This window comes from Salmo trutta, chromosome 32, assembly GCF_901001165.1.
Source record: "Salmo trutta chromosome 32, fSalTru1.1, whole genome shotgun sequence".
Taxonomy (NCBI): domain Eukaryota; kingdom Metazoa; phylum Chordata; class Actinopteri; order Salmoniformes; family Salmonidae; genus Salmo; species Salmo trutta.
Genome location: NC_042988.1, coordinates 22,739,416 through 22,761,779, shown reverse-complemented (window position 1 = coordinate 22,761,779; position 22,364 = coordinate 22,739,416). Strand labels below are relative to the sequence as shown.

The window sequence follows — 22,364 nt, the reverse complement described above, 5'->3', positions numbered from 1 at the left end:
CCTCATCTCTATAGAGCTGCTTATGTAAATAATGCATACTTTTATGACTGCTGAATATCAACTATCAATCACTTAGATCATGTATGTTCAGGTAGCGATACCTCCCGAAGCAACTGCTCCCTATCCCTCTCGCTCGCGTGTCTTCTGTCTCTTCTCTCCCTCTGTGTGCCCCACACAGACCGGACAAGTAGGCGCGAAATTGTTTATGGTCATGTTGGTTAATTACTGCGCTAATCTATGTAGAATATTGGCCTGTTGGAAACTACAACTCTACTATATCACACAGTTTGGACTTGATCTGATTTATCTCTATTGGTTTTAAAAAAAAAAAACATATCTGATGTTTTGGTTAATTGCTCAACACTACTTTGTTTACAAACATTGGAGTAAAACAAGTTTATTTGGAGTCTGGATGGGGTATGACAGTTGAACTAAGCTCGAGGCATTTCTAAGTTATATTCTTCAAGAATCAATGGGTACTGCAACTGCAGATTGCCCTTTTTAAATAAGTGCACACTTTAATTAATTGGAGAGGAAAGGTAGTCATGTGTCTGTCTGTTTTTGCATTTTAACTGTTGCATGTGACAAAACAAACCCATGATTTGTCATCAAATTGAATTTGTCACATGCTTCATAGACTAACAGTGAAATGCTTACTTATGGATTATTGTCCAACAATGCAGAGTTAAAGATGAGATGAAAAATATTATACAAAATTGAGATAGTGACATGAAGAATAAATACACAGTGAATAACAAATAGAAATAGCATGGCTATACATATAGGGAGTACCCGTAACGAGTCGATGTGCAAGGGTACGAGGTAATTGAGGTAGCAGTGTAATGTACATACAGGTAGGGGTAAAGTGACTAGGCAACAGGATAGATAATGGACAGTAGCAGCAAAAAAGTTAGTGACTAAGTGCAAAAAGGGCTACCAGGACTAGCTGCATTTACCCATTTGATTAGCTATTTAGCAGTCTTGTTTAGATGTCTTGGGTAGAAGCTGTTCAGGGTCCTGTTGATTTCAGACTTGGTACTGCTTGTCGTACAGTAGCAGAGAGAACAGTCTGGCTTGGGTGGGTGGCTGTCTTTGACAATGTTTTGGGCCTTCCTCTGACACCGCCTGGTATAGAGGCCCCAAGTTAGTCAAGATGCTCTCGATGGTGCAGCTGTAGAACTTTTAGAGGATCTGAGGGCCCATGGCAAATCTTTTCAGCCTCCTGTGGGGGAAGAGGTGTTGTCGTGCCCTCTTCAACTGTTGGTGTGTTTGGACCATGATAGATCCTTCGTGATGTGGACATAGATGAACTTGAACCTCTCGATCCACTCTACTACAGCCCTGTCGATTTGAATGGGGGTGTGCTCACCCCTACGTTTCCTGTAGTCCACGAACAACTCATTTGCCTTACAGACTTTGAGGGAAAGGTTGTGGTCCTTGTCCTGCGAATTGGAGCGGGTCCAGGGTGTCTGAGATGATGGTGTTGATGTCATGACCAGCCTTTCAAAGCATTTGATGGCTACAGATGTGAGTGCTACGGAACGATCGTCATTTAGACAGGTTACCTTGGCATTCTTGGGCACAGGGACTATTCTTCCCTACCAAGCAAAAAGGCAGTAACTGCTCATAGTGTGGAACTGAGAAATATGGCTTTTATTTACCTTGGTTTCACAGTAACTTTATGCAGTTACTGCTAACATGACCCACATTTTCTCCAAAACACAATACAATAGAGGCAGGATACTTGTCCACATGATTAAGCATGTATTTAATGTAGCAAAAAATGACTAACTAATTTTTGACCAAATGAGCAGTTACTGCATTTTTGCTTGGTAGGGCAGAATTGTGGTCTGCTTGAAACATGTATGTATTACAGACTGGGCCAGGGAGAGGTTGAAAATCAGTGAAGACCTTTTCCTGCTTGGCAGCTCATGCTCTGAGGACGTGTCCTGGTAATCTGTCTGGCCTTGTGAATGTTTAAAGGTCTTACTCACATCAGCTATGGAGAGTGTGATCACACAGTCATTTGGAACAGCTGGTGCTCTCACGTATGGTTCAGTGTATCTTGCCTCAAAGCGAGCATAGAAGGCATTTGGCTCATCACTGGGCAGCTCATGGCTGGGTTTCCCTTCATAATCTGTGATAGTTTGTAAACCCTGCCACATCTGACATGCATCAGAGCTGGTATAGTAGGATTTTATATTAGTTCTGTATTGACGCTTTGCTTGCTTGATGGTTCGTCGGAGGGTGTAGTGAAATTTCTTATAAGCATTTGGGTTTGTGTCCCGCTCCCTGAAACAGCAACTCTAGCCTTTAGCTTAGTGTTGATGTTGCCTGTAATCCATGGCTTCTGGTTGGGATATGTACGTACGGTCACTGTGGGGACATCGTTGTCGATGCACTTATTGAAGCCAGTGACTGATGCCATCGGATGAATCCTGGAACATCTTCCAATCTGTGCTAGCAAAACAGTCCTGTAGCTTAGCATCCGCTTCACCGGACCACTTCCGTATTGAGTGAGTCACTGGTACTTCCTGTTTGAGTTTTTGCTTGTAAGCGGGAATCAAGAGGATAGAGTTATGGTCAGATTTGCTAAATGGAGAGAGAGAGATGTGTATGCATTTATGTGTTTGGAGTAAAGGTGATTTAGAGGTTGTTGGTTTTTTTCGCCTCTAGTTGCACAGCTGGTACAAATGAGGTAAAATGGATTTCGGTTTCCTGCATTAAAATCAAAGCCACTAGGAATGCCACCCGTGGGTGTGCATTTTCTTGTTTGCTTATGGTCTTTTACAGCTCATTGAGTCCAGTCTTATTGCCAGCATCAGTTTATGGTGGTATAAAAATATGATAACTCTCTTGGTAAATAGTATGGTCTACAGCAGCGGTCCCCAACACCCGGACCGATACCGGGCCGTGGGTCATTTGGTACCGGGCCGCAGAGAAAGAATAAATAACTTACATTATTTCCGTTTTATTTATTATGAGTCTGAACGATGTTTTATTTTGAAAAATGACCGGATTCCCTCTGTTAAATCCGTATGACTCACTCTTGACGCATGTCTCGGTCACGTGATACGTTGCCACTAAAATTAAACCCACAAGCTAGCAAAATGAGTAAAAAACAAACATCTTTGGAAAGTTTCTTTGCGAAGTGGAAAGGCCCAGTGAGGAGACAGAAGAAGAGCCTACGACTTCCAAGAAAAAGAGAGCTGCATTTAACAGACAATACCAGGAGTCCTACTTAAAATATGGATTTATCGCTACAGGTGATTCCCGCGCACCAAAGCCCGCTCTGCATAATATGCGGCGACCGGCTCTCTAATGAGGCAATGAAGCCTTTAAAACTGCTTCGCCACTTGGAGACCAAGCACCCTGCATTAAAAGACAAGCCTTCGGAGTATTTTGAAAGAAAAAAGCATGAACAATAAGGACAGAAGCAATTACTGAGGGCCACCACATCAGCAAATGCGAGTGCACTGAGAGCATCATACTTGGTGGCTAAGGCTAAGAAGCCATTCACCATTGGTGAAGAATTGATCCTGCCCGCCACTAAAGACATTTGGCGTGAACTTCTAGGAGAGGCTGCGGTTAAAAAGATGGCACAGGTGCCTCTTTCGGCTACCACCATCACTCGGCGCATTGAGGAAATAGCAGAGGACATTGAGACACAATTATTGGAGAGGATTAATACATCACCGTGCTACGTACTCCAGGTTGACGAGTCTACAGATATTGACAACAAGGCAATACTACTTGTTTATGTGCGATATCTTTATCAGGAGGATGTGCAGGAGGATATGTTATGTGCACTATCGTTTCCAACCAAAACCACAGCCGCAGAACTATTCAAGTCGCTGGATGATTATATATCAGGAAAACTGAAATGGTCATTTTGTGTCGGCATATGCACAGATGGAGCTGCTGCCATGACCGGACAGCTGTCTGGTTTAACTACTCAGATTAAGGAGGTTGCACCTCAATGTGAGTCTACGCATTGTGTCATTCACAGGGAAATACTGGCTAGCCGAAAAATACCACCGGAATTTAACAGCGTATTGAATGATGTCGTTAAAGTTATTAACCACATCAAAGCACATGCCCTTAACTCGCGCCTGTTCGAGCAGCTTTGTGAGGAGATGAACGCGGAGCACAGACACCTTCTCTTATACACAGAAATAAGATGTTTATCACGAGGGAGATCGCTGGCCAGAGTGTTTGAATTACGAGAGCCGCTGCAGAGATTTCTCTCAGGAAAAAAAAGTCACCGCTGGCAGCACATTTCAGTGACGAGGAATGGGTCGCAAAACTCGCTTACTTGTGCGACATATTCAACCTGCTCAATGAACTCAATCGGTCACTTCAGGGGAAAATGACAACTGTCTTCAAGTTGGCAGATAAAGTAGCTGCATTTTAAAGCCAAACTGGATTTGTGGGGACGGCGCGTGAACAGATGTATATTTGACATGTTTCAAACATTCGCGGGGATTTTGGAAGAGACAGCCCGAGCCTTCATTGTCCCAGCTGGTGCACGATCACCTGTCTTTGCTTTTAAAAGAGTTTGAGCGCTACTTCCCAACCACAAAAGACCCACGAACTGCCAAGGAATGGATCCGCGACCTATTTGTCAACAAACCAGGTGAATCCAGCATGTCTATGCAAGAAGAAGATCAACTGCGGGAGATCGCAAATGACGGCGGCCTATTAAAAGTATGTTCGAGACAACAACTCTGCCGGTGTTCTGGATTAAAGTCACGGAAGAATACCCTGAGATCGCCACAACAGCACTGAAAACCCTGTTACCATTTCCGACATCCTATTTGTGTGAAGCGGGATTTTTTGCAGTGACGGCAACCAAAACAAAATGATGGAGTAGACTGGACATAAGCAACACACTTCGGGTGTCATTGTCTACCATTACCCCTAGATGGGACCGTCTCGTTGCAGAGCAACAAGCTCAGGGCTCCCACTGATTTAGCGTTATGGTGAGTTGTATTTTTCATACAACACAAAAACAAATATAAACTGTATCTTATTTTTAAGGCATGTTTAAACGTTACCATAGCGACCAGAGAGTGTTAGGTGGCAGAGAGGATGTTACCCATGTTATGTTGTTGGTGCGACATTACGAGGACGCTGCTAATAAAGTTGCATACGAGTACACAGTGCATTCACGTTTATTATATTTTTTAAAAAATACCACCGTTTTTATGCTGGTCGTATCATTTTACTTTGTATTTATCCGCCACACCTTGAAGGCCGGTCCGTGAAAATATTGTCTGACATTAAACCTGTCCGTGGCCCAAAAAAGGTTGGGGACCGCTGGTCTACAGCTTATCATAAGGTATTCTAATGTGAGCAGAACCTCGAAGAGACGCGCTTCCCCGACGCTGCCGTTCTGTAATGCCGATGTATAGAAAAAACAGCTAGATTAATATTTTCCTTGTTCCACCATAACTCAGAGATGCATAGGATATTACAGTTCTTCAGATCACGTTGATGGGATACTCTCAAACAGAGCTCGTCCAGTGATTGCACGTTAGCCAATAGCGCCGCCTACTTCTCAGTTTCAGGGATTTGTGCCTGGTCTGGGATAATCAATATGTCCTTCTCCGACTCATTGAAGTTAGTCCTCATCCAAATCGAGGTTGGTGGTGGCTTTTCTGGTTTCCAGAAGCTCTTTTCGGTCATAAGAAATGATGGTGTGAACATTATGTACAAAAAAAGTTAAGATCAACACCCAAAAATACACAAAATAGTTCAATTGGCCAGGAGCCCGTAAAACGGCTGCTATTCCCTCCAGTGCCATTGCTCACAAAATGTGCTTTGCTACCTAGTAAATGACACCCTTTCTTCCTTCCTCTTCCCTTTAGGATGATTCCAAACCGCCATACTCATATGCACAACTGATAGTCCAAGCCATTACAATGGCACAGGACAAGCAGCTCACACTAAACGGAATATACACTCACATCACCAAAAACTACCCCTACTACAGGACTGCAGACAAAGGCTGGCAGGTGAGAAATGGCATCTTTCAATACAAATAATTTCAGTGAAAAATGGTGCATGTGAGGGAAAAGATCTGAACCTGTTTTGAATAGCATTAGGATTCCACCACATGGTTATATTTCAAATATCTCAAAAAACACAGAGCATAGCCCCTTGACTTTTTCCACATTTTCTTGTTTCAGCATGGATCAACATTGTAGTTACTCCACAATACTAACTTAATTGACAGAGGGAAAAGAAGTCTGTACAGAATAAAATATACCAAAACATGCATCCTGTTCCCAACTAGGCACTAAAGTAATACTTGGCAAAGCAATTCACTTTTTGTCCTGAATACAAAGTGTTTGGGGCAAATCCAATACAACACGTTACTGAGTACCACTCTCCATATGTTCAAGCATAGTGGTGGCTGCATCATGTTATGGGTATGCTTGTAATTGTTAAGAACTGGGTAATAAATGGAATGGCGCTAAACACAGGCATAATCCTAGAGCAGGGGTACTCTTAACCGTATGCGGTCCAGAGCCTGCTGGTTTACAGTTTTACCTGATAATTAATTGCACACACCTGGTGTCCCAGGTCTAAATCAGTCCCTGATTAGAGGGGAACAATGGGAAAAAATGCAGTAGAACTGGTTTTAAGGTCGAGGGTCCTAGAGGAAAACCTGTTTCTCTCTGACACTGGGAGATGAATTCACCTTTCAGCAGGGTAGTAATCTAAAACACAAGGCCAAATCTTCACTGAAGTTGCTTACCAAGAAGTCTGTGAATGTGGCGGAGTTACAGTTTTGACTAAAATCTGCTTGAAAAGCTATGGCAAGACCTGAAAATGGTTGTCTAGCAATGATCAACAACCAACTTTTGACAGAGCTTGAAGAATTTTGAAAAGAATAATGGGAACGTGTTGCACAATCCAGGTGTGGAAAGCTCTTAGAGATGTACACAAAGACTCACAGCCCTAATTGCTGCCAAAGGGGTTTCTACAAAGTATTGACTCGGTTGCGAATAATTTTGTATATGAGATTTACTTTTTAATTTTCAATCAGTTAGCAAAGATATCTAAAAACAGATTTATTGTGTGTAGGTGAGGGAGACTTTTTAAATACATTTTGAATTCAAGCTGTAACAACAATGTGGAATAAGTAAAGGGGTATTAATACTTTCTGAAGGCACTGTATATTAAGATGTGCTTTGACTAATATGCAACCTTGTAAAAGTACACATTCACTTTGGCTTCAAACTGAAGGGCGGTACATGGCTTATCCCATCTGTTACTATGTTGTTTTTGAGCATGTGCCATTGATGAACTGTGACGTGAATAACAGCCTTGGCTGCAGTGTGTTCGTACTAACACGACGGCGTATTCTGTTGTAGAACTCGATCCGTCACAATCTGTCACTGAACCGCTACTTTATTAAAGTAGCCAGATCGCAGGAGGAACCGGGCAAGGGCTCGTTCTGGAGGATAGACCCGTCCTCAGAGGGCAAGCTCATGGAGCAGGCCTTCAGGAAACGAAGGCCGCGGGGTGTGCCCTGCTTCAGGACCCCCCTCGGACCCCTCTCCTCCAGGTATGGACCTACTCACTCTCAAGTTTCAGTCACACGATGAGCTCGCTGCATGCTTTACTGCAGGGGTCTCCATCCGGTCGCTCGCAGCCCATCTATCCACATTGACATTATCCCATCCCTAGTTAGCACCAGTTGGCCTAAAAATGCCAAATGTAACACTATCTGCAAATTAATTTCCAGCAATAGTTCCCCTGTATGTCTGTGTAGTGCACGCACTTCACTTCCATTTACTTTGTGTAGCCAGTAAGGGATAATGATAACTGTCTTCTGGGTAGACTGTAGGCTTGGGCAGCATACCGTATACCGGGGTATTTGGAAACAGCCACGGCATGATTTTTCAATACCGTCAATACCATTGAAACTAAGTTTTTCAATATTTTTTTTTCAATAATTTGTTACTTTTTAAGTAAATACCTGCAGTCAGCTTGTGTAACATGTTAGGAGATGAAGCAGATCACGTTCTTAATTTCACCTGTCACATTATTTTACATTATGAAGCTTACCATAGTTCCCAGAACAGTTCAACCAGTCATGTGGGGCGGCAGGTAGCCTAGTGGTTAGAGCGTTGGGCCAGTAACCGAAAGGTTGCTAGATCGAATCCCTGAGCTGCCAAGGTAAAAATCTGTCGTTCTGCTCCTGAACAAGGCACTGTAAATAAGAATTTGTTCTTAACTAGTTAAATGAAATAAAAAACAAATACATGTGTTTGTAAATATCAGCAGACATCACTGGGAGAAAGCGTGAGCAGTTGGTTCCAGCTGTATATTGACAGTCAAGTGTGTTTTTGCTTCAATAGAGTGATCAGGGACGTGCAACTATAGTTTTCCTTCACAGAAAACACATTGCAACACATTCGGCAGAAAATAGCTTCATTTTCATCCGATGACAACCGAAGTGCAACGCTATTTGGCAAGTAAATGGGCTTACAATGAAAAAGCAAGGTCTTTTTTGCAATAAAAAAAGCTACACTTCCTAATGTTTTGCTTAAAGTTAATCTTGCATTTTACTGGAGAAAAGGAGTCTGGCTACACTGGGTAAAGTACTGGAGAAAAGTAGCTAAACATCAGTCAGTGATGTCTATGCGTTCTCATCTGAGTGGAGAAATGCAACTGAAGCACAAAATGTGTCTGATGCCGAACAGAAATTACAATAAGAAGCATTTTACATCTGCGTTAACAAAACGCAGCAAGATAACACTATTTTTTTTCCTGTGTGAAAAAAGCAGACTTCTGCGTTAAAGCGACCCCCCCCCCCCCCCCCCCCCCCCATGTTTAACTTGCTAGTTATCTAAGTATGTGGCTGAATTAATAAGGTGACAGGGCATCATATAGTGTTAGCTTTCTCCTGCGTTTGAGAACTCAAAGCCCTTTAGATTAGTTATTTGTACAGCTGCCACTATCTTGATTTCCTTGTGCTTTTTCTCCTCTCCGTTCTCGGCCCTTCTTCTCCTCCCCAGGCCCGTTGCCCTAGTGACTCCAGACTCCACACAGACACAGCGTGTACACATGCTGCAGCAGAGCCAGTACTGTTTGTCCTTCAGACAAGCATGTATCAAAACTTTGTTCATTTGCTTATAAATGTCCAAACTCACCAAAAATGACGTTCAGTAGCTCCTATCTAGGCAATCCAGCTGATAAAGTTATACATGTACGTCTTTGCAATTCATTTATTTTCGTTTGCGCTCTTTAGCATATTTAGTTGGCATCCTCAATGGAAATGTTCTATTACTTGTGTATATTTTGTTAGCATTCTCTTAATAGACGGCCAATAGTTGTTTATTTGTTTTCGTGCGGCCTTGTGTACTAAGCCGGTAATACCGTATATCTCGGGATGCGATCAGGACGGTATGACAATATGAAAGTATGGATACCGCCCAACTCTAGGAGACAAAAAGACTTTCCCCAAAACCATCTCAATTAAATGTTAACGGCAAAGTAGGCTTACCTGGCAGAATTCTATCATGATTATTTGATCAATCGGGTGGGCTTTGTTTAGCAAACTCTGTCATGACATGCAGCAGCAAAAACATTGCTAGACCAGCACAGTCCTCTCTCGCAAAATTCTCAATTAAACTGGTATTGCATGCAAATCAACATTTATTTTTTTCCAGCCCCCAAAAAATGGTCTTCAAATGTGATTTTAAACATTGGTGTGGACTCAACATCATATTTCATTGTTTCTCTAAGAATAATTGTAATTTTGAGTGAAAATCAGAACTGAATTTGGGAAAATACTGTGTATTTGAAGCTAGGGGAAAAAATTGTACTTTGCAATATGTTTCATAATTTAAAGTAGCTTTCATGCTAGAAAAGGTTGGACACCCCTGCTTTACTGTTAGATTGGTATGTTTGTGCCATTGCCTTGTGGCCATATGTGGTCACTATAATATATTCCCTATGGCGGAGTGTGACCTATGGCGGAGTGTGACCTATGGCGGAGTGTGACCTATGGCGGAGTGTGACCTATGGCGGAGTGTGACCTATGGCGGAGTGTGACCTATGGCGGAGTGTGACCTATGGCGGAGTGTGACCTATGGTGGTAAATTTCAATGCATATGTAAATCTTGGCTTTAAAAATGCTCAGAGCCCTATCTGCTTTTCCCTTTCACAGGAGTGCCCCAGTCTCCCCTAATCACTCTGGGGTGCTCTCGGCCCACTCGAGTGGGGTGCAGACCCCTGACAGCCTATCCCGAGAGGGTTCCCCTGTCCCCATGGAACCAGAGCCCGCTCCTGCCCCTCCCCCTGCCACAGCAGTCCAGCCCAAACTAGCTGTCATCCAGGAGGCCCGCTTTGCACAGAGTACACCAGGTGAGAGACGCCCATTTTTGTCCAATAACATTGTTGGAGTCTTCTCCAATCCTATGTACAAATGTGCAGTCGTCACATGTGGATCCTCCGTTAAAGAAAGCTATTGTTTGTCCAGGCTCCCCTCTCAACAGCCAGCCGGTGCTCATCACGGTTCAGCGTCAGTTACCTCAGACCATAAAGCCGGTGACCTATGCCGTGGCCACGCCTGTGACTACCAGCACCAACCAGAACCAGCAGCCCGTCATGCAGACGGTGCACGTCGTCCACCAGATCCCTGCCATGTCTGTCACCAGCGTGGCCGGACTCAGCACCGCCAACACCTACACAGTGGCCACCCCCGCCATGGTCACCCTCCAGACTGAGCCCCAGGAGAACGGAGACTACTCCGAGGCCAAAGGTGAGGGAAGGAGGATGGTGTCATGTGTGTGTGTGTGTGTGTGTGTGTGTGTGTGTGTGTGTGTGTGTGGATGGACAGATTGTGTTGACTCAAGGTAGTAGTGGTTTCAGCCAGGTTTACGTAGGTCTGTTTTACCCTTGACCAAGGCACCTGTATGTATGCGCGTGTGTGTGTGTGTGTGTGTGTGTGTGTGTGTGTTGTCTTAGTAAATGTGAAATGTATCATGTTGACCAGTTATTGTAGAGTCTGTTAGGTGTTAGTTGTTAGAGGTCATTGGCATTACTCTTCTTTTTTTCCTATGTTTGTCTCTAGTAAAAATAGAATCTGTTCCAACCATCACCCACGCCTCTATAGGAGGTGGCAGTCGCATCATCCAGACGACCCAGTCGGCCACGCCCTTACAGACGCTGACTTTAGTGCAGCAGCAGCCGCCCTTGGGCCAGCACCAGCTCCCCATAAAGACCATCACACAGAACGGCACCCACCTGATGCCAATGCAGGCCGCTGCAGGTGAGACACTGACTTAGAATGGATCCTGTCAAAGCGCTTTATCCGCATCTGTAGTCTACCACTGTTGTGAGTAGTCCCTGTTTGTTTAATTAACTAGAATTCATGCAACATACTTGTCAGTGCTGCTTTGCAATGTGTTTGGGTATCTCGAAAGGCCATACGAATCCGTGATTGGCTGAAGTTTCCTACACTTTTTGGAAAAGTACACTTTCTATTGGCATATGTTCTAAGACATTAAATTACTTAGCAGATTCTATCAATTCTGGCACTGAAATATTTCAATTTTTTTCCCTCATCTTCCTCCCTATGTTCAGCCACAGCTGTTGCGAGTCCTCTCCACTTGCTGGCCACTCACGCCTCAGCTTCAGCCTCCCTCCCGACCAAACGACAGAACGGAGCCCAGGCGGCCAGCAATCAGCCCAACGCTAAGCGCATCAAAACAGAGGAAGGGGACAGCGCCACCGCAACCCGCGCAGCAGACACGGACTCGTCGGCAGCCAATGACCAAGCCAGCCACCACAACTAGTCTTCTACAACAACAACACCACCATCTTGTTTTTGTTTTTCTCCTTTCCTACCATTTATTTCCCCCTTCTTCCATTGACTCCCAAGGTGCCAAAAGGAGAAGATTTTCATTTGGGTTTAACCATTGTAGAGGATTGGAAAATATGACCACCCCTTTAAAAAAAAAAAAAAAGACTGAAAACATTGTTGAGATTTGAAAAAAGAACAACTAGGACAAAGAAGAACTCTAATTTGAAGGTCCCCCTGTGAGACATCGCCACGGAGGAGGATGACGACTACTCCAAGACCACAGGAAGCCTTAACAACAATTAACCTTTAACATGACGAGCTGAACTTTGACCACCTGCAGCGAGCGGTCTGACTGAGGCCCATGTTAGCCCGGCGGTCGCACGGCACCTGTCTCAACTACCTCAGTGCAGATTGGGGGCCAAGGGCACCACTCAACGGACCCATGGGATGACTGGACGAAGTGACCAACTAGCAGCATGAGAAGCATATGACGCAAACATGACATGTCAATTAGTGCATTCAGCAAAAGGGATCAAAACAGTCGGAGCCAATTCCTGGACCTTTTGGCAGCTAGCCTTTCATATACTGACCTAGCCTTATTGCAGCTGTAAGTAGAAATGCAGTATTTTGTTGTTCATATGTGGACCATAAGATCTGTTTTGGATGCATTTTCATTTATATAGGTAAAAAAAGTAATAACAATAATTTAAAGAAAGAAAGCATACAGCAGTGGGGTCAATGACATTTCAATCACGCCACCTGAACTTCAAAAATCTCGCTGTTAGTTTATGTGGATTTTTTTTCTGTTCAGTGTAGTGTCTTTTTACAATTCTATCAATGGAGTGTTTTTTTCCCCCTCTGTCAAATCCACGTTCTGTCATATCCAAATCAATTTGCTTTGTTACACTTACATATTTTCATACTTGCACAGATAACCAGTAAAATATAAACATATTAATTCCATGTGTAGTTGATCAGATGCCTCCTCATCGAGCTTTCATGTAACAGACTACAGAAAAGTACCTGAGCCGTTAATGCTTGAATCCTTAGTTGAAACAATACCACAGTGGTCACTCCGCCTCTTGTTGTTGGTAAAAAGCTGAGGGATGGGCCTGGAGAAATGTAACCACTCTCAAAATGACAGACGGGGCTATGGATGCAAGGACTGACTATCCATGATATAAAAATGGTGGTTTTAACCATGTTTTGAGACTACCGTGCTTTACATTTACAGTGTTTACAAACATTGGCGTAGAACAAGTTTATATTCTGGATTCTGATGGGGTACGAGAGTTGAACTAAGCTCATTAGGCGTTTAAGTTATTATTCAAGAATTGATGGGTATAATTCATTTAAGTCAGAAAATGGATGTAGCAACTAAGGATTCTAGCTTTAACTGTACATTTAACAGAAGAAAAGAGCTGCTTAAAACCAGACCAGATCGGCACTTGGTAAAATGTTATTTTTTTTTCTCTCGTTATCCTTGGCTGTGTGGACAGACCCTTTGCTTGATTATTTTATTCTGTTCCGGCAACCTGACGAGTCTGTCTTCAGATTGTATATGTTCCAAACTAAGAAGATACAAGTGATGGATATTTGTTCCGCTTCAGTGGATAAATGCTTTTTATTTTATTTTATATAAATTAATTTAAAACCTTTCACTCTCTATTTTACTTGTCCAAAGGTTTCACCACAACAGGGATCAGATCTTCTGCTCTCAGTACGCTTTTCATTCACAGATGTTTCAGCGACAACACGCTAGAGCAGCTGATGGCAGAGTGTACTTAGAAGCAGTGCGTGGCCATTCTGTTGCCTCTGACCAGATTATCGTTCTTCAATTATTCATGTTGAATCGCTGCCGTTCAACAACACCCAGCATGTGATTGCTAACAGACCACGGCCACCCGTTCCTTTTAGCCGTTAATCTTTCTGGTGTTCCCCCTCACAATACAACTAGAGAATGACACACCATAGCCTCTTTTGCTGAGGATTTGCCATTTAGCACACAAGACTTTCACTTGTGATTGAAGCGTTATTTAGTTGCCTTTTGACAGCTTCCGTGGGGAAATTCAAGATCTGCAAAATTAGACATGCTTTCTTTTAAACCCCTTTTATTGTATTGATCATTGTGGGAATTAGGATTTTGACAATTGTCCACAGAGGGGCGGTATTGGCATGGTAAGCCAAACCTGCCTTCACATCACATACACTGTGCACAAAACATATCACCTTCCTAATACTGAGTTGCGGAACCCCCCCACCCAGCACTTTGCCCTCAGAACAGGCTCAATACGTCGGGGCATGGACTCCACAAGGTGTCGAAAGCGTTCCACAGGGATTCCACAAGCATTTCGCTACACCCGCAATAACATCTGCTAAATGTGTATGTGACCGATTTGGCCCATGTTGACTCCAATGCTTCCCACAGTTGTCAAGTTGGCTGGATCTCCTTTTGGTGGTGGACTATTCTTGATACACATGGGAAATTGAGCATGAAAAACCCAGCAGCGTTGCAGTTCTTGACAAACCAGTGCACCTAGCACTTACTACCATAACCTGTTCACAGGCACTAATTATTTTGTCTTGCCCATTCACCCTCAATGGCACACATACAATTGACTCAAGGCTTAAAAAATATTCTTTAACCTGTCTCCTCCCCTTCATCTACACTGATTTGAAGTAGATGACAAGTGACATCAATTAAGGAATTGGAGCTTTCAGCTGGATTCACCTGGTCAGTCTGTAATGGAAAGAGCAGATGGTCCTAATGATATGTACATTCAGTGTATATCATCACCTGTGACCTGGTGACAGACGTCTAAAACAAGCAACATTTGCATGCTTGGACTAAGATATATGTTTCACTCATTAGTATGGCTCTGTCATACTCTATTTGGCATGACATTGTTGCATTGTCATAGCCGGGGTTTGTTTGAGTTCTAGCTTGGTATTAGGTGTGTGTGTGGGGGGGGGTGTGTGTGTGTGTGTGATTCAGTTTAGCTTTACTTTCTTTCCGACCATATGTCCCTAGAATGCTCCTGTCAGATTTGTATGACTTCACAAGCAATTTATAAGAGAATTTCTGAATATATGTACATACATACAGTGAGTGCATTTGGAAATTATTCAGACCTCTTGACTTTTTCCACATTTTGTTACGTGACAGCCTTATTCTAAAATGTATTAAATCATTTTTTTCCCCTCATCAATCTACACACAATACCCCATAATAACAAAGCAAAAAAACGTTTTTTAGAAATCTTATTTACATAAGTATTCAGACCCTTTGTCATAGCAATCGAAATTGAGCTCAGGTGGATACTGTTTCCGTTGATAGTCCTTGATGTTTCTACAACTTGACTGGAGTTGCCCTGCAGTAAATTCAAGTGATAGGACATTAATTGGAAAGACACACACCTATCTATATAAGGTCCCACAGTTGACAGTGCATGTCAGAGCAAAAATCAAGTCAAGAGGTCGAAGGAATTGTCTGTAGAGGTCTGAGACCGGATTGTGTCGGCCCACAGATCTGGGGAAGGGTACCAAAAAAATGACGGCAGCATTAAAGGTGTTCAAGAACATAGTGGCCTCCATCATTCTTAAATGGAAGAAGTTTTGAACCACCAACATGCTTCCTAGAGCAGGCCGCCTGGTTAAACTGAGCAATCAGGGGAGAAGGGCCTTGGTCACCCGATGGTCACTGACAGCTCCAGAGTTCCTCTTTGGCGATGGGAGAACCTTCCAGAAGGGACATGACAGCCCACGTAGAGTTTGCCAAAAGAACCTAAAGGACTCTCAATGAGAAACAAGATTATCTGGTCTGATGAAACCAAGATTGAACTCTGGCCTGAATGCCAAGTGTCACGTCTGGAGGAAACCTGGCACCATCCCTACGGTGAATCATGGTGGTGGCAGCATCATGCTGTGGGGATGTTTTTCAGCGGCAGGGATTGGGAGACTAGTCAAGATCGAGAGAAAGATGAAAGGAGGAAAGTCCAGGGAGATTCTTGATGAAAACCTGCTCCAGAGCGCTCAAGACCTCAGACTGGGGCAAAGGTTCACCAGGACAACGCAGGAATGGCTTTGGGACAAGTCTCTGAATATCCTTGAGAGGCCCAGCCAGAGCCCGGACTTGAACCCGATCTAACATCTCTGGAGAGAACTGAAAATGGCTGTGCAGCGACACTCCCTATCCAACCTGACAAAGCTTGAGAGGATCTGTAGAGAAGAATGGGAGAAACTCCCCAAATACAGATGTGCGAAGTTTGTAGGTTCATACCCAAGAAGACTCAAGGCTGTAATCGCTGCCAAAGGTGCTTTAACAATGTACTGAGTAAAGAGTTGGAATACTTATGTAAATGTGATATTTCAGTTTTTTTTATTGGTAATAGATTTGCAAAAATGTCATCTGTTTTTGCTTTGTCACTATGGGTAGTGTGTGTAGATTGACAAGGGAAAATAACTATTTAATCAATTTTAGAATAAGGATGTAATGTAACAATGTGGAAAAAGTCAAGGGGTATGAATACTTTCTGAATGCACTGTAAGTGGCATTCCCACAGATCGGACGTCATGACTTGACATTAAATGTTCCCTGTTTGTGCCTGATTTTGGTCTAGCGCACCCCTCTGCCTGCAACACCCCAGCACAGGTACTATGTAAAAATGTTACTTATTAGTGACCTCATAAGACTGATTTGCATGATAAAACAGACAAATGGATGATTCCACATAGAACACCACAGGGATTCTAGAAGACTGTTACTGTTTACATTACACTACTATAGCCTGAGTGCCAGTCTTTTTGTGCTATCATGCCAACCCGTCAATAATTGTCATGCCAAACTTTGGCTTTCCAATGTCAGCAATGTAGTTGGTAAGAGCACAAACTGACTGACACTCAGGCTAACACTACTGAACTTATTTAAGGTTGAAACCCATTTTACTCATTAATGTAGCTCTGAAAGTCAGATACACTACAGCTCTAAGTAACTAGGTGTGGACTCCAGGAAGAATAACTGCTGCTTTGGCAAAAGATAATTGTGATCTGAATAAACCAATAAACTAACATTTTGATAACTCCATAATAAATATATTTTTAAGAAGAGTAATATCTTTATTCAAGAAAGGATTGACACAAAGTTACTTGGTCATTTTATGATGTTGGAACAAATTTTATACCATAGGCCTGTCCCGAGTTTTGCTAGGTTGTTTAATGAGCACCAGACCAGAGGTCACATCCTCTGGTTCTGCCTCCTAAGGAAAGAGAGAATTCACAAATATGCAGACCAAAAGGTAGAGTGCAGTTATGAATGTCTTTGACATAGAGCTGCCCCAGTAATTCAACTGAAATCCAATCAGGTGTAATAGTCTGTATATTATTGCCTATGGTGATAATCATCTAACTACTGTATAGTGCTCCTTTTTTAATTAGCACTATAGGTTGGCGGTGTTAGTAAACACGGTTAGTGCAGAGACAGGTGGGCACCAAGGGCATTCAAAGCAACAGAGTTACAGCTTAATGAACACATCTCTGTTGCCTCAGCTGGCTGTGTAGGTGGTGTTTCCATAGAAACCAGGAGCTTGGAGCAACTGCTTTATTGAACATGTAATTTTGTAATTTTAGTTGGGGGATGGATATGGGATTTGATTGATGGAGGGAAGTCGTCTGAAAAATAGATCCTGAAAGTCAGATTTATTTTTATGGATATTATTAACATATTTTCGTGTGTCTGCCCAAAAAGAGAGCAAACATTTCCTAAAATAGCCAACATACATATGAGCATTTCTTTCAGAACAAGTTAGCCAGTAAATGGCAAAGATCACTGGGACCAACAATCATTTTAAGCCTGACTGGCACATGGCTTTGACCAGGAAAAGAAACAAATGTGTAAATGGTTCTCTTGTGTCTGCCATTTTCTCTAAGAATGTAACTATGTTAAGGTTCCAATCCTCTGATACCTTCTCATCCTGCTCCATAATGAACAGCTCTGTGGATTTCTAGTAAAAACCATGTTATGCACAATGGTTATAAATAAAGTTTGATAGGATTAATTAAACATATAATCCCATCCAGCATTCAGACTAATGATTTACTGTTAGTGCTTCTACCATTCCAAACACATATCAGCTTCATGGAGTTTTCATTGTGATCCTGCTATTTTAAAATACAATCCAATTATTCACTTGGAGTTCTTGTTGTGAAGTAACGAATGCAGAACAATAATCCCTTTTGTGAGCGCCATGTAATTCTCTGGAATTCACAGCGAGAGACAGCATTCAGAGAGCTCCAAGATCAGAGAACCAGCTGGTCAAGACAGGTTGGTTGTTCAAATGGATGTTGTTGAGATTACATTACATAACAGATTTAAACTATTATGAGGATAAGTTCATGCTAACTGGTTTTGGCACCTGGCATTTAAGTTTTTTGTTCGGTCTTGTCATTAGAGAAAGTCAACTTTCTTTGGAACCACTTGTTGGATTTTGATAATGCATTCTCCCTGATTTGAGGGCAACCTCACAGCACAGGATCTATCAGGCTACAGTTCTTCCCTGTACCACATGGTGGCAGTGCAGAGCAAGGTACACAAAGGCCTGTCTGAGATTCACAATATCTATTATGCTGTGTGCACTCTGTCTTTCTCAAACCCGTGCACACACACTCACATACACCCGAATGACAGCATATAGACAGTGCTTAGAACACATCACCCACCGTGAAAGTGCCAAGAACATGTATCTCAGCCTAATCTCAAAATTGTATTTAGATACTCGATACATGTCTTTCACCCATGAGAAACAGAAAGAGAGAGAGATCGATGAGTGGTTAGGGATGCAGTGGAGAGATGGGGAGTTTGTGTGGGGGTGCTTGATCATCAAGACCTCTGAAGAACCCTGCCAGAAACTGGTTTGGAGATTAGAGTAGATGGCTGCCGCTGATCTTGTCTTACTGGCCCTGGGTAAAAAGGCGGCTCTCCAACTGACCTGGACAGAATCCTAAAGCCCTAGATGCAGGATTGCATACATCTCTGAGCTTAAATACGCCCTCACAACACCCAGAGATGGACACTAAGAGAACTCAATGACCATCCCTCAATGAGCCTAAGGGCCTTGAGTAATGTATTGAGTGTATACTCTGTATTAGACCAACCATGTTATAGTGGAGCCCTTTACACTAGAAATGTGAAGTATGAGGAGGTTTGTTACTATGTTTTGACTGACTCCACATTGTAGTGCTTTACTGGCTGAGTCATTCTGGTCCTCTCAGTAATGGAGAGCTTGGTTGACTGTGTTCTGACATGCGCTCTGCAGCATCCTGCACTCTACTGGAAGGCTGTCGGTCAAGCAGTGCTTCTGGGTCATCACGGAGTGGTCTGAAAACATCACATGAGCTCCACATGGGCCTTCATGTTAGACCGCATTAGTCAGGCTCTTATAATGTTTTGATTGTGATGCTTCATAGCTCTTTTGTAATGCTCCAGAATGCATTGGGTCCGTGACTATCAGAGTAACAACAATGAGAAACCGTGAATACTCTGACTGTGAAAATGTAAAGGCACCACTGTGTAAAACACAGAACAACCTCTTACAATCTTTTTGGAATATGCAACAATTTCAAAGATGTTACTGAGTTACAGTTCATATAAGGAAATCAGTCAATTGAAATAAATTCATTAGGCCCTAATCTATAGATTTCACATGACTGGGAATACAGATATGCATATGTTGGTCACAGATAGCTTAAAAAAAAAGGTAGGGGTGTGGATCAGAAAATCCAGATACTGACTGGTTTTGGCAGGAACTGGAACACACTGTCATACATGTTGATCCAGAGCATCCCAAACATGCTCAATGGGTGACATGTCTGGTGAGTATTCAGGCCGTGGAAGAACTGGGACATTTTCAGCTTCCAGGAATTGTGTACAGATCATTGTGACATGGGGCCGTGCATTTACATGCTGAAACATGAGGTGACATGAGGTGATGCCTTCCAGGAATTGTGCTGTCTAATCAGCTTCTTGAAATCCCACATCTCTCAGGTGGATGGATTATCTTGGCAAAGGAGAAATACTCACTAACAGGGATGTAAACAAATTTGTGCATAACATTTGAGAGAAATAAGCTTTTTGTGCATATGGAACATTTCTGGGATCTTTTATTTCAACTCAGGAAACATGGTACCAGCACTTTACATGTTGTGTTTATATTTTTGTTCAGTTTAATTACCTTGTGGAAGGTTTCCCAGGGTCCCCTAATTTGCTCCAGGAGTGCCGTACTACTATAGCTGACCCTGTAAAACAACGTGACAATAAAACTTCCTGTTTTATTTACTTTTGTGAATCGTAACCATGTCAATTCAAAGTATCCGTTTGTTTGGAGTTATTTGAATTATAGCCCTATGTCACACAAAACCCTTGTAAAATATGAGTTATCTTTTAGAGAGAAAGAGGACCGTGTCATGTGTGAAGAAGTGGTTTAGAATGCCTTAATCCTGGCTATTCCCCACCATTTATTTTCTCACTACTCTCAATCATGTTAGCTCCTTACACATGTTTCACCTCCCAACACACACACACACACACACACACACACACACACACACACACACACACACACACACACACACACACACACCTAGCCCTCAGTGAGTGTATGCAGCAGAAAGGCCTGGAGCTTTCATCTCTGGGTTGGGCAGAAGCATAGGGGCTGTGTCCACTCCTCTATCCACGGCATGAGAACTACAGGCAACAGCCAGAGAGGAATGTCGGAGGGAGGGGACACATAGTCCCCTGTGGCCAGAAACATCCCTTTCATAACATCAAAACTGACCACTAACCAGCAGCACCCCATGTCTTGGCCCATTCACAAATACACTGAGTGTACAAAACATGAACACTTTCCTAATATTGAGTTGCACCCCCCTTTTGCCCTCAAAACAGCCTCAATTCATCGGGGCATGGACTCTACAAGGTTTTGAATGCGTTTCATAAAGATGCTGGCTCATGTTGATGCCAATGCCTTCCACAGTTGTGTCAATTTGGCTGGATGTCCTTTGTGTGGTGGACCATTCTTGATACACACAGGAAACTGTTGAGCGTGGAAAAACCCAGCAGAGTTGCAGTTATTGACACAAACCAGTACGCCTGGCACATACTACCATACCCCATTCAAAGGCACTTAAACATGTTGTCTTGCCCATTGCCCCTCTGAATGGCACACATACACAATGCATGTCTCAATTGTCTCAAGGCTTAAAAATCCTTCTTTAACCTTCATCTACACTGATTGAAGTAGATTTAACAAGTGACATCAACAAGAGATCATAGCTTTCACCTGGATTCACCTGGTCAGTCTATGTCATGGAAAGAGCAGGTGTCCTTCATGTTTTGTACACTCAGCGTATTTGCCCATGCACAAGAACAGACTGGCATCTGTACCATTAGAACAGCACAGTGCATACCAAGGTTAGGAAGTGGTGTTTTGACTGAGTAAATGACTCCTGACAGGTGCTGCAGGTGCAAGGTGCTGTGGGTGCAAGGTGCTGTGGGTGCAAGGTGCTGTGGCTGAAAGCTTGTGTTGGTGTACTGAGGACAGCAATGTCTCACCATGTGGGTAGAGACACATTATTAGAAAGGTAACAAGAGGTTCCTGCTAGTCATTTTTTGGATTGGCAGCAGTGTTGCAGACTTTGCCCCTGCATCCTGATCCATCGAATGTATTTCACTTCAAATCAAGAACCTGACCAAAATGCCTGTTTAGTTGGATGTTTGTGGATGCTTTTTCTAACGACTCAATGAAAGACTGGCTGTTTGGTGGTAGGGGATGACAGATCTCATTAGCTGTAATTGCTTCTGGTTAGAATTACATAAAGTCACACAACATAGAAAGAGCAGTGGGAGATATTGCTGATTCTGCCTCCTCTCCTGTTGTGAGCGCTGTTTCCTGCTGGGTTAATTACTGGAGGATGCTTTCAGAACTGTCTTTGTGTTGTTTGTTAGGCTACCTTTCAAGTATAGTAGCTACTCTCATTAGAATATTTAAAAAATATGTCATCATTGTACTTTTTATTATTGTTTTTCCTGGACAAATTGTGTCTCTGTAGACTAGAGAAATATTGGTAGCTGTTTTATGAGCGACCTGTGTGTGATGCGATTATAAACTGTTACGTACGCTCATAGCGAGTTTTGTAATGTTCAACTCAACCTGTGCATAACTGTACTGCAGTTGTTGCATCCCCTTCATATAGGCTGGTTCAAGGATCCATAAGTTGCAGTGAATTATTATGGCAAGTATGCATGAGGTGATAGAATAAAATAAAGCATTCATTATGCACAGGTGGTTCACAAAAAGTGGTACTGAAATATTTGGATACGCTTGTGCATAATAAAAGCCATCAAAAGCTCCAATGGTTAATATTTTGTGTCTAATTCTCTGCATGCGTTTTAATTGCATTCTTCAGTGAAGTGATTGAAAAGGCTATGCTGGGTAATTTGCGCAGGGCGTCTGAGAGGCACAAAGCCACCTGTCCTTCAGTGTTCTAA

General features: G+C 42.8%; 1 protein-coding gene across 2 annotated transcripts in view; it reads left to right on the top strand.

Moving 5' to 3' along the window:
• The window catches only part of LOC115171433 (forkhead box protein K2), a 29,763-nt gene extending 16,281 nt beyond the window's left edge, over positions 1 to 13,482 (top strand). Inside the window, exons 4-9 of one of the 2 annotated variants that reach the window (XM_029728243.1) lie at positions 5,871 to 6,017; positions 7,383 to 7,576; positions 10,187 to 10,383; positions 10,499 to 10,780; positions 11,135 to 11,290; positions 11,605 to 13,482. In XM_029728243.1, the coding sequence (XP_029584103.1) occupies positions 5,871 to 6,017; positions 7,383 to 7,576; positions 10,187 to 10,383; positions 10,499 to 10,780; positions 11,135 to 11,290; positions 11,605 to 11,816 (1,188 nt within the window). In that variant the 3' untranslated portion in view covers positions 11,817 to 13,482. Of the gene's footprint in view, positions 1 to 5,870; positions 6,018 to 7,382; positions 7,577 to 10,186; positions 10,384 to 10,498; positions 10,781 to 11,092; positions 11,291 to 11,604 lie in introns of both variants that reach the window. The other variant, XM_029728242.1, reaches the window with a different exon arrangement.
• Positions 13,483 to 22,364: the final 8,882 nt, after the last annotated feature.